This window comes from Buteo buteo, chromosome Z (genome assembly GCF_964188355.1).
Source record: "Buteo buteo chromosome Z, bButBut1.hap1.1, whole genome shotgun sequence".
NCBI lineage: Eukaryota > Metazoa > Chordata > Aves > Accipitriformes > Accipitridae > Buteo > Buteo buteo.
In genome coordinates, this window is record NC_134204.1 from 45,244,145 (window position 1) to 45,257,129 (window position 12,985).

Below are 12,985 nucleotides of genomic sequence, written 5' to 3' on the forward strand. Positions count from 1 at the left end.
TAAATTCTGGTATGTGCCCATATATGATTAGACAACTGTGAGCATATTGTCATAAAATCACTAGGAGTATTGTATTTATTGCCTTAATGAGCTGATGCCTTTGCGTTTGTCTAGGAGAGAGATGGGTAATTAAGCATATTTTTCAAAGTTGTAAGCAGACTTGGCTGGAGAACAGTAATGCAGGTTTTGCAGCAACTTCCAGGGTTTCAAAATTTTAATTCTGTCCTGCATTAAAGACCTTTCTCAAGGTTTTTTGAAAATGGAATCATATTGCAGTTTATGCTATTAATTCTTCTGTTTCTCTTTTTCTCTTAAGCACTTTCCTCCAAATCCTTTAAAAATCCCAAACTGTTTTGCCTCTAGAAAATTGTTCCATGAAATTTTTATCTTACTTGCTTTCCTTCTATAAATATTTCTGTTTAGAGAAATATTTTATTTTAAAGCTATTAGTGCCCTTTTTTCTGATTTTGTATTACTTGTAGACAAAATGCCTTGTACTTGAATGATATTTTTGATGGTCCTTCCATGGTTTTATGCTGCATCATGTGGCTTTGTTATTCCTTGGAACTCTCTTGATCTTCCTTGTGTTTTATTTAGAAAGGACAAAGTGCTGAACTTGGTAAGGAGAAGATACATCCCGAGTAGAAGAATTGTATCTATGTAACAATTTTACCTAAATTTCAAATAAATTTGGTTTAAATATGATAGCACGATGGACAATATTTTCAATTATGTCTCTGTACCTCGATTTCACTCATTGCCTTATAGGGAGGTATAAATCAGTGTTTCAGCTAGGTATGACTATGACCTTCTTAGTAGGATGCACTTTGAAAGCAAAACCCACCCTGCCTGTGACTATGCCAGGCCTATGAATGCACGCAGTAAGAGCTGGATTTTTCTGTAGCTTGAGCAAATGCAAAAAGAACGGAGTGTGCTTTCAATTAATAAGTGCCAGGTGAAATTGATTCCTGAGCACTGTCTAATAGTGTATTGACTACTTGTTATGTACCTTTGTAACAAAAAATCTGCAACCTTTCTTTCTTCAATTCACCCTGATTTACTCATTTCAAAATAATCCGCTCAGGTAATTAGATGAGAAAGGACCGTCACCATCTTCGGACATAATGGTACCGAGGTAAGTAAACAGCCTGCCAACACCGAGCAAGGACTGCCTGTCATTTACCAGGACAGAGGGAACACAGCGTCAGAAACGGCGAGGGATGGACATCATTGTTAAGCCCCATTTCCCAGATCAGCCGCCCTTGGCACCTGCGAATGTGTGATACACATACACAAGTCAGGCTTGCCTCAGCCTCGATGCACGGAAACGGTAACTCCTTGCCCGCCTCCGCGCCCCCTCCCCCAAGAAAAAAAAAGCGGGCACTGTACTGGTCCATAGGGCGGTCGGGGGTTCATTAGCCCCCCACGCTAACTGCAGCCCCTCCGTCCGTCCGTCCGTCCGTCCGTCCCCGCAGGAACCGGCGCAGGGTCTCCCCGCGGGGCGCGGTGCAGGGCGGCGGCGGGACGCGCGGTGGCGCCTGCGGAGCGCCCAGCGGCGGGCACTGCGGCGGGCTCCGCGCGCCGGCACCGCTGCGGAAAACCCGCACCCCGGGGGTGGGAGTGCGGCGGGGGGGGAAGGGAACGCAAGGCGGCCCCGGCCGCGGAGCCGTTAAGGGAAGGACGAGGCGTTTTGGGGAGAGAACACGGCGGTTTAGGGCCGCTCATCCGTCGCCTCCCGGGGCTCTTACAGCATCCCCGTTTACTACCCGATGGCGAGATCCCGCGCCGGCGGGAATGCCCGGCGCCCCTCGGCAAGGGGTCCCCGTCCGCCCGGCGGGGCGGACAGCCGGCACTGGCGGCGGGGCCCTCCCCGTCCCGCGGGGTGCGCCCGCGTGTGCGCCTGTGGTGTCCGTGTATGTGTGTGCCTGTGCGTGTATGTGTGTCTATGCGTCTGAAGGCTCAGGCGCCTACTGCCTGCTGGTATCTCCGCTTCGGCACCCTCCCTTCCCTTCCCTTCCCTCCCCCTCCCCCCTCCTCCCTCCCTTGCTGGCGCTATTTTTTTTTTTTTTTTTTTTTCCCTGTGTGAGTGTGGATTTCAGGCTCATTTTGTGGAGTTTCTGCCCCTCTTTGCGTCAGCCCCACGTCACTTTGCCGGCAGCTCCCCGGCTTGGGCTGGAGCAGGAGCCGGGGCTGCTTTATTATCAGCTGGAGGGAGGAGGAGACGGTGCGTAAAGCGGCGAGCACGGCGCCCAGAGCCCCGCCGCCGCTGCCGCGGGCTGCGCCTCCCTCCGTCCCCGCCCGCCCGCCCGCCCTCTCTCCCTCCCTCCCTCCGGCGGGCAGCGGCCGCCCGAGCCCCCGCAGGTAGGAGCGCAGCCTCCGCCACCTGCCCCCGCCGCTCCGCGCGTTTTGCAGCATCATCGGGAGCCGCCGCGGGGGCAGGCGGCGCCGCTGTCCGCCCGCCCGCGGGGCCGGGGGCAGGTGCCGCGCCGCGCCGCGCCGCTCCGGCGGTCCCGCTCGCCCCTCTCCGCCGCCGCCGCCGCAGCGCCCGGCCCCGGCTCCCGCCGCCCCGCGGAGCCCCCGGGGCGGGCAGCGCGGCGGGGCGGCTGCGGCTGAGGCTGCGGCGCGCCCATGTGAGCCCCGGCCGCGGGGTGCCCGCCCGCGGCGCGGAAGGCTGCGCACCCTCCGGGCGTGCGCCCCGGCAGCGGCGGCGGCGGCAGCGGCAGCAGGAGGAGGAGGAGGAGGCCGTCGGGGCAGCGCTGGAGTGAGGGCGGGCGGCATGGTGTCCTGGCGGCGGAGGCCGGGGCCCGGCCTGGCGCGGCTGTGGGGCTTGTGCTGCCTGGTGCTGGGCTGCTGGCGGGGCGCGCTGGGCTGCCCCGCGTCCTGCCGCTGCAGCTCCTGGCGGATCTGGTGCGCGGAGCCGGCGCCGGGCATCGCCTCCTTCCCCGTGCCGCAGCGGAGCGCCGAGGGCGACAATGTCACCGAGATGTGAGTACGGCCCGGGCCCGGCCCGGGCGCGGGGGGCGGCGGGACGGAGCGGCCGAGGGGCGCCGCGGGAGGGGGCGGCGGGCGGCGGGGAACTTACCCGCGCCGAGGGGCACTTGCTCCCGCGGGCAGAGGCGGCGGCTGGAAGCCGGAAAGCCCGCTGTGGTTTAATTCGGGCGCGACTCCCCAGACATACCGCTGCGAGCCCGTTTAGATGGTGGAGCCTGATTGCCCGCGATGCGGTGCCCGGGGAGCGGGGCGGGCGGAGCGCGGGGGTCGCCGCCGGCCGCGGCGGGACCGCGGGGCAGCCGGGGAGCGGGACGGCGCGCTGGGCTGCCGGCCCCGGCCCCGGGGCGAGCACCGCCCGGACCTCACCCCTGCGGCGGCAGCGGGTCTGGAAGGACGGGGCGGGGGTGGTGGGGGGACTATTCTATTTATTCTTTTACTTTCGCTCCCTCAGTTTATTCCTGCGAACCGAGAGTTTTGGTGGGTGGCTTCTCCCTCTCCCCCAGATCTCTCCTATACTCTTTTTCTATTAAAACAAAGCAAAACAAAAACAAAACAAAACAAAAAAAAAAGAAGAGGATGCGGCAGATTCTGGTGGAAGGAACAGCAAACTATCTTCCTCGCCCTGGCCATAAGCATGCGAGCCTGCTTTGCCCTTCTCAGTAAGGTGGCTGGGAGAAGAAAATACTAAGTCTGCAGAGGAATGAGCATTGTGCTGTCTCTCAGTGCTAGAGTGCTAGAGGATTAGGAAACCATCGTTAATAGTGAGAAAGGTGCAAAAAGTTCCCCCCCCCTCTTACTCATGTGTTGCTTCCATCCTCGTTTGCCTGCAAAACGATACTGGGTGAGAGAGTTCTGTAGCTTTCGTGTTCAATCCTGCATCGTTTCACAGCTCTGTACTCTGGTGTCCACATACGTTGCCTGACAAAAGCTGCAAAGGCTTTTGCTGAGCAAAAAAATTTTGGATAATGGACTCGTAGATGATAGATCTGAGGAGAAAAACCTTCTCAGGCTGTTTTGTCCATCTCCGTATTTCCCAGTCCCTGTTGTTTCTGGATTGTTTTCCATGGCATTTAATGTAAAAGATACCAGAATATTTTCCTCAAAATCTGTACAGATTTCTCACTATTTGCATTCTCCATCCTTCTTCTCTTTTTAGGTTTCCTTCAGAAACAATGTAAAAACACCATGAAATACTGTGTGATTTTAGATTAAATTTTAGCCGTTGGGCTATCTTTCTGCAGTTTGCTGAAGTCAATTTGCTGCATTTCCCTGCATGTGTTTGGGGAAAAAGCTGGAGGCAGTCATCTCTACTACTCATATATGGCCTACCTTTGATAGATTTTTAGGACCTATCATAGAGAAGGAGTCTTTCTGAGTTGTTACAGCAGTTATTGTTTCAGATGTTTGCTTAATATTCTGTGGATTGCTTCATTAAAAAAAAAACCTTCTTTGAGCTGTGCATCTCTGCTCATTTTCATAGTCTTTGCTAGCCTTATTACCCGGTACTTTCAATTTGGAGGTAGCGGAGCAATATTCCCCTAGAATTTAAACTGTTTAAAAGGCCAGAGGAGAAAACACATATGTAAGTATGTATTCCAGCCATGATCAACTTAAAACGTATCTAGTAATTTTGTATTGATGCTTTTGGTTTTCATTTTCCTGTGGTTTTTGAGCATCACTGTCTTTACAGTTCTTTTCAGTTTTTACTGTATCATTCTGTGACATTGCACATTGTGTTTGGTGATCTAAAAATAATTTTGAGTCATGGATTTCTCAGGAGATGCTGTTGCATGTATTTAAGATGGTCTTTTCATGTGTACTTTTAACATAAAACACAGAGGCCCTTTAATTAGTTTATAGGCATAAATTAAAAATTGGACTGCAGTAGCTGTCACCTTATTTCATCGTGGGAGCTCAGTAAACAGTAACTATGTAGGGAAGCGGTTCTAATATGGTAGATACAGATTGTGGAAACATTTTTTAACACCACACATCTTGCTGTATTCTAGCTAAGAAACGGATTTAAGAGGCTGGAGCATTGAGTTTTACTTGGGAAGCTTCAGGCCTGATTTTTCTTCTGTGTGCTCTATAGATACAGGAGCACAATTCCATTGGTCTCTGGTGGAATTACACTTGGTGTAAATAAGAGTGAGAAGAGCATAAGACAATTAATTTCTAGTAATTTATTCCCATGTATTTCCTGAGTGTCTGTTGAAACCAATCCTTCATTTGCTGCTTAAGTCCCGCTTTTGACAGGAGTGGATCCCGCAGTCCTAGGCAAAGCACCCACAGGCGCTGGGGAGCGTGGGCTGGGTCAGGATCCTCACCTGGGCCCCATGCACTGGGAGTGGTGGGATAACTGCATGGTTAGGGTGACCATGTGATGAAACCCGTGGTGGTGCCAGGGGCTGGCTGTGGGCCAGGTGGATGGCACCGAGCAGGCAGGATGCGAGTGGGCAGCGAGGGCTTCCCCTTGGCTCCGAAAGGTGGGAGAGAAAGCTGGGGTGGTGCTGGAAGGAATAAGAGAGCTGCAGTCCCACATGTCGGGCAGCCTCCATCACTTGATACCCAGGTACTTTAGCTCTGTTTTGGCCCGTAGGTACATTGCAGTTTAGAGCTTAATAAACACTCTCCACCTGGTCCAGCTATTTCATGCTTCCTGGTGGGATCCCCCATCCAAATCTACTGAGCAGTAGAAAGACACCCAGAGCACTTCTGCATCAGCCCTCTGAGGGGCAGCTGCTGAGACTTGGTGTGGGAGGGCATAAGAGTATTTATACCTGGTGCTTTTCTTGTCGTCTTCCTCACTCTTTCCCTTCCTAGTTGTTTTTGCATAGTTTTCTATTAGGGTGAATAAAAGATAGATTTTTGAAAAGTCTCTAACAAGATTTTAGATTTGTCCAGTTGGCTAGGGTGCTGATGTGGGCTGCTCTTTACACGGAAAGCCTGTGCCAGTGCTAAAATCGCTTATCATAGCAGAGCTTAATCATGATAATTGTTTGGTAGTTTTGATATTATTAGAGATAAATTGAGCTCCAGAGTGAGATCCTGCATTAAAATCATGATATCAGTCACTGAAACTCACATTACGAGCCAAGGACCAAGAGTGGTGAGAGCAAAATGAGTAAGTATTGTTAAATACATGCATTGTAGGCACAATAGCAAATAAGTGGCGAGATCACTCAAGCAAAAATATTAATAGGATAGTAAATGAGTCATTTTTAAAGTGTTCAGGAGGTCTTGTAAAAGGACCGGTCTAATAGTTTCTCATTAACTGAAATGTATTGTTAGTATATCTCAGTGTATATGACTCTTCAAAGACTTTGATTTCAAAGTGTCTTCTTGCAGTGCAAGTATATTCCCGGCCTAGTTTCACAGTTCTGGTATCAAGTCATTAATATGTTGACTTGTGATTATTCAGGTGAATGAGGTTTGAAATTAATTAGTGTATTTCAGGAAGAACTGCTTGCCAACAAAATAGTAGGTGATTTTTAAGCTCTTGCCTATTAAAGGAGAGGTGATTGTGTATTGCTTACATTTCAAAACCACAAAATAAATTTCTAATGCAGTTATATAAAGCACTCTAGAATTGTTAATAAATAAGAGGATAAGTAATTTATAGAGTAAATTATTTAACAAGTCATGTGAGCTTGTGCTAAAAAAAAAAGACATGTTTAAATTCATATGAAGCTCAGAGCTGTTGGTATTTTGGGTCTCTTTCATTTTAGATTTCTAGGCTTTTGTAGGTTTAATATAATATAAAACTGTCTACAAGGCTCCTCGACCCCCAGCCCCTTCCTCCTCAAAACAACTTTCGGCTGTGCAGCATTGCATGGCTTGGCTGGATTGAAAAGTTATTTCTGGTGACTTGGAATTTTATAATAAAACACGAGGCATCAGGCTACAAATTATTAAAGGGGTTTTGGACAGTGGTGATATAATAGCTGCTTTTAGGAATTTATCCTTTTTTTTTTTTTTAAATCTTCCTTGAAAGATCTGGGTAATTGGTTAAGGTGAGGTGAAAGTAAGCGTTACGAAAATCAGTGTTGTGACTTCTAGGCTCTAAAAATACTCCAAATATCACAAAGCATTGGGTTTTGTATATACTGGCATTCTTTTTTTGCTCCCAGGAAACCTTTTGGATGGCTTGGTTTAGTCCTTGTCCTTCTGGTTGATGAGGACTGATGGGGCTCCTCAGGGTCTCCACTGGGACTGTCTCCGGCAGGCTGAGATGAAACAGCTCATGCTGGAGGGGGGCAGCATCCTTCAGGAGGCACTCAGCGTTGGTTGGGCTGGCAGAACACTGCCTCTCCCTCTATGTCTTTGGTCACTCAAGAGTTTTGAGAGAGGTTTGGAATTTATGTACTAAAATGAAAGCTATTTGTATGAATTCAAGGATTTGGTCTTGAATATGTTATTTTCAAGAAACTTCCACTTTTTTCCATACTAATGAGAAAACAGAGGGCCTGGCAGTCCAGCCTGCGATATCTTTAGGATGGCATTTTCCAGATTTCTCAAGTTCTATTTTTTCTTTATTATTTTTATGCTGACAGTGTAAGGGAGAAAGTAGCTTAGCAAGATTCTAAATCCCAAATGATTGTAAAGCAAAAACTTTTACATAACTAAACAAGGGTCTTATTTCTCCATTTTGGATTTAATTTTAAAGTAAGAGTGACCCCCCCCCCTCAACACTCCCGTCTTTTTGGATTGCAGTTCTCTCTCTCCCGCATTTGTCATCTGTCACTGCATGGAAGTCTAACATGTCAGTGAAGGTGGACATAGAAATATCCTTGCCCAAGCTGGATAAGTGTAGCAGGTAATGAGGAGTAATAAAAGATGAAAAATGGAGCAGAGGATTCTAAAACTGTCTCTGTGCTGTACTGATGTTAAATGTATATTTAGCTTGTTACATCTGAAAAACCTCTCTTTGAAAACTGTCCTTTAAAAAGTGAAGCACTGATTGTATAAATTCATTGATTTAATGCATTTCAAATGGAGAAATAAGTTTGTAGAGGTTTGAAAGCCTGTACTGCCTGGGATGTGAATGTGCTCTGTTACTGGACGCTGTTTGTGTTTGCTAAGATCTCTTCATCCAGATGTATGTAGATGCATAGCTGCTATTAACATTAAATACAATCAGGATACACAGTAATTCCTGTTCAATTGTGAGTGTATGTTTTCAGAAACTGCAAAAAGCAAACCAAACAACTCCCCCTCCTGAAATACACATATGGAGATCCTGTTTCTTACATAGCTACTATTAACCATAACATTGCACAATCATAATGGACTTATGGGAAAGGAGCCATGCCATGTCTGCGAATATGCTTTTTTTTTTATTTTCCTGGAAGAAAATGACCTGCATTGAGTGTCGATCATTGACAGAAGTTATAGCTGAAACTCAAATATATTTAATACTAATTCAGCTATTCCTGTTTCTGGCTTGTGTTGTCATCAGTAGGATACATTCTTGAAGATCAGATTTCAGGTCAATATTCTTTCCTTCTTACGCAATGCCTGAAGAAATGAGATTTTTTTTCAGAAGTGAGAGAAAGTAGAACAAGGCATGCCAAAGGCCCAAGGCATTTTCAGAGGCACTTTAGGAGACCGTAATCTCTGAATGGCACGACTTGAACCAGCCTTTTGCTAAGCCTGCTGGTCCTGATCCAGCAAGGTACTTAGAAGCCTTTTATTTCAGTAGAAAGCTGAGGCTGAGATTCTGGCTTTGTTGAAGTTGGTGACAAAACTGGATGGAATTAGCGTTTCACCAGGGTCGAGTAGTTTGGAGGACATACGCGAAGGATGAAAAGAACTTTGATTCAAGTGTCTTTCTGCCTAAGTTTGGAAGAGAAGGGGCCTGTGGCTCCGTTTTTTGATGTGTTTTTGACTTGCAGCTTTTCTTGCATCTCAAGCATTTTCCTACTGTGTGAGGACTAAGTACGTTGAGGCAAGAGGAAGCTGAGACAGAGTATTTTAGAAGGGTCTTTTACAAAGTTTTAGATATATCTGTATTGAAATGAACCTGTAGCAGCTCCAGTCACTACAGAAGAGGATATATGGTTCCCTGTATACAGTTATCTGATGTATAAATAGGGGCAGTACATTAATCAAAGTTAGTCCACTGCTGAAACAGAAAAGCAGGGAAATGGCAACACTTCTGAGCTCCTTATGGAAGAGTCTGTCGATAGAACTGCAGTTGGGGCTGGGCAAGTTACCCATTTTTCCTCTTGGTTTGACAGTTAACCCAAAAGAAATCTTCCAGCTTTAGAATTAAATGAAATTATTTTTACCTTTTTTATTTCCTAACCATACGTGTAAAAATAATTAAGGCCGTATTCAGCAGATATCTTGCAAAGCATGGATGTCCCACATTGCACAATCAGATGCCATATTCCATATGAATAGGGTATAAGATGTGAATTTTCCCATTCTTTTGCAACAACTGTCTGATTTTCTGAATGCCAGATGGCACAGTGAGCATATGCAGATAAATCAAGTGCACATACTGGGCATGTCAGGCTTACTGGGCATGGACTGGGACACATTTCACAGCACGTGCTGCGGGTGTCATGCGCTGGACTTGCTAAACATGTCTGGGACTGTCCCAGGCCTCAGCATTAAAATCTGGCAGCTCCCTACGAACTGTGTAGTGAAGGCACTTAACTCAGCTGGCTACTCTCCTGCCAGCAATGGGGAGCTCGCTTCTTCCAGGAAGTGATTCAGGAGGCTAAATTAGGTTCCTACTGCAAATTAGCCGATAGAGGCGTCCCCTTCTCTCTCCACTGAGTATAAGAAAACTTTGGGGACTTTGTTCACTGGGCTGAGTGGAAAAAGCAAGACCTTCCTTTTAGCGAGTGGGGTCACACTGTGGAGTAAGATGTTTTTGTGGTCCCAGGTGAACCATTTTGGCAGCCATGTGGGGAACTGCTCTGCTTGAAGCAGAGCATGGGTCTGAACCAAGGTCTTGCATGTCAGCATCTTAACTACTGTCCTGTATGGCGTACAGATGTGGGCTTGCCTCGGTTCTTCCTGTCTGAGTCGCCTTACTTGGCTTGGAGTATTTAAATGTGCTTTTGGGTCAGAGAGCAGGAGACTCTGTTTTGCTAAGCGACTGTGATGCTTATTTGTGTAGTGAGATAGCCAAGTCCTGCTCCTGCTCCACTGAGTGTTCAATTACAGCAAAAATTAGACCAGCAAAAACAGGTAAGGTTGAGACTGCCCTCTCTCAGGTTGCTTTATAGTATGGTGTCTTCTGAGAGACTGGGATCACATTCCCTTATGGAGAGGAAGGAATTGAACCTGGTACCCCTGGATGCTATGGGAGCATTATTTCCAGCATTTCTTCCAAATCTGTGGTCTCTTCTACTTCACACATACATGTCTTTCCCCGCCCCCCCCCCCCCCCCCCCCTTAAACAGGTGAATCTATTTGGTGAATATGGGTCTAGTTTAGGAGGGTAAAATTGCCCTGCCCCAATAGTCTATTTCATATTCATCTCCTACTCCTCCCTCCAGTCTTGCGTCTTCCTAATTTTTAGAACAGGTTTTGGAACGCATTATGCATACCATGATCCTTACCTGGTAAACACATACGCTGTACTCTCCTGCTGGGAGCAGTTCTATTGACTTCATGAGACTGACTATGTAGGTGTACATAAGGATATGCTGAAGTATTTTACAGTTTAGAGTGGTAGCAATATAAGTAACTTTTGAAGATTGTGTATTGCACACATTTATACATACACACAACATTTTAAACTTTTCATGTAAGATTCAAACAGACTTACAAATATTTGGAGTTGGCACAAATCCATGTGACATCAAGGCACCTAAATAGAGAAAGTATTAATGCTGGATACTACTTCTGCGCTAGACATCACTGCAGATCCCAGACCATGTTTGTGTACAGTGACTCTCTTGTTGCCTGGAGCCTTTGTCATTTGGGGGACATAGACCCAGGTGGCACAGCTGCAGAAACAGATAGATTCCACTTGTCCTGGAGGTGGGCATGGGTGGAAGAAAGACTGTCGATCTTCCCTGCCCTGAACGTTTCTCCTAACCCTCCATGTCATTCCTGTCTGCACAGACACAGGGCAGTTGTTCCTTCTGTTTGCTTGGTCTGGTTGTATGCATAGCTTTCGCCTGCTGTGGAGGACTTCTGCATATTCTTACAGCTTTTAATGAACAGTTCAACTTGAAGCAGTTTTGCTCTTCACAGTGAGTATCTGAAATGAAAGGTTTGGGAAGTGAGAGTCCTAACAGTTGGAGGTATCATCGAAATGTCTGCTCAATCTTGTATAATTGCAGGGGAACACTTCACCTTCACCCACACACACCCTGGGGCGGGGGGAATGCTGCAAAGGTGTGTAAGTCGGAGCAGTGCTGAAAGGTGTGTGCAGCGGTGTGACGTGGTCATGAGAACCGTAAGGAGAAACAGGCTGGCAGATGAGAGAAATACTACTCTTTTGCATATGCGGTGGCAGGGACAAAGGTTGTAAAGGTTAATGAAGAATGCTTTGAAAGTAGTAGTGGGTAAGGAGAAGGCAGCTTTGCAGAAATAGTGAAAAAGTTTGAAGACTACTGTAGCAAAAGGTGTCACCTCATGAAAGAGGTACGTGCATGGTGAGACTTTAGTTTGAAGGGAAAATGGTAGAGAAGGTGATCTAAGACTTGAAATTATGTTAAAATGGAAAATAAATGCTTACAAAAGACTATATTTTCCTAAAGTATAACAGTAAAGACATCTGTGGGTGGGATTTTAAGTAAAGTTGATCTCACTCTAGAAGAGGCAATAGGTTTGTGTCAGGCAGCAGAACAAACAGAAATACCAAGAGAAACCTGAAAGACAGACACAGGATGCTTGTCTGCATGTACCATTGCAAAAATCAAACAGGCTAAGTACAGGAATGTTTAAAGTTATGGAAACAGTGGCAGCAATGTGGCAGTCAGCATAAATATTAGAAATACTCTGGATACTGACAAATGTGCAGATACTGTAATAAACACATCATCATGCTAATATATGCAGTGAAAGTAAGAAAATACTTTTATTAAGTGAAGAACAGGATTCCTCCAGTGAAGAGAAAGTGCTTTTTTTAGGAATGCTAATGGAAGAAGCTATAAATTCAAAAGATTGGCCAATTAAAATGAGGAGAAATGGACTATATAGGACAGAGAACAGAATGGAAATAAATGTGATAAAAGAAAGTGAAATAGGGAACTGTGAAGCGCACATAAATGTGTAAGAGTGAAAAGTGCCTCTGAAAGACTTTAGCAAAAAGCAATTTTAATGCTGTTGAAATGCTCCCTGAAAAATGCATTGGTTAAATATAAATGGTAAGATTGGTGTTGACATACAGAAGGAGGCAGTCTGTTCTGGGCCTAGAATAGTGAGATAAACATTAAGAGAGTCAACATCATGGAAGGTGAAAAACACAACCCATAACCCTTTTGGAATGCTTTGGTACCATAATGCAAAGATGTATTTATGTATGTCTTCCATTAAAAGACAAAATATGTCTTGGAGAAGACACAGATCGGTAGTCAGGGCTACACAAGATGTTTCACAGGTCTTGGGAAAGAGGCTAGGAAATCAATTGTGAACCATGGCAGCAGATGGTATCATTTGAAGAATGGAAAAAACATCTACCAGTTGGGTTCTTTATGTAGTAATTGCAGAGAAAAAGTGTAGAGATTATGACCATATGTAGACTTTCAAGACTTAAATAAAAACAGAAGAAGGAAAATTTTTGCTGGCTTATGGGAAGGAGAATACTGTTTGAGATGTTAGGAGTCAAATCATTCAGCAAATTTAATGCGTTAACAGGATATAGATGGATTTTCCTGGATGGATGGCTTCAAGTTTTGCAGTTTCATTCCATCGTTTGGAAGTACTACCTTCTGATCTGTATTTGGCACGAGGTGTATTGCATGCAGTGAATGAGGCAGTGGACAGTGTAGCAGGTACGGTCCTCTGTCTTGATGAACCAGTGAAT

At 46.2% G+C, this 12,985-nt stretch overlaps 1 protein-coding gene across 8 annotated transcripts in view; it reads left to right on the forward strand.

The window, feature by feature from the left end:
- The first annotated feature begins 2,325 nt into the window (after nt 1–2,325).
- Nucleotides 2,326–12,985, forward strand: part of NTRK2 (neurotrophic receptor tyrosine kinase 2) — a 206,705-nt gene continuing 196,045 nt past the window's right edge. For 3 of the 8 annotated variants that reach the window (XM_075021589.1, XM_075021590.1, XM_075021591.1), the window contains exon 1: nt 2,331–2,985. In XM_075021589.1, coding sequence (XP_074877690.1) covers nt 2,777–2,985 — 209 coding nt within the window. In that variant the 5' untranslated portion in view covers nt 2,331–2,776. Of the gene's footprint in view, nt 2,986–12,985 lie in introns of all 8 variants that reach the window. The other 5 variants (XR_012649128.1, XM_075021592.1, XM_075021593.1 and 2 more) reach the window with 3 other exon arrangements.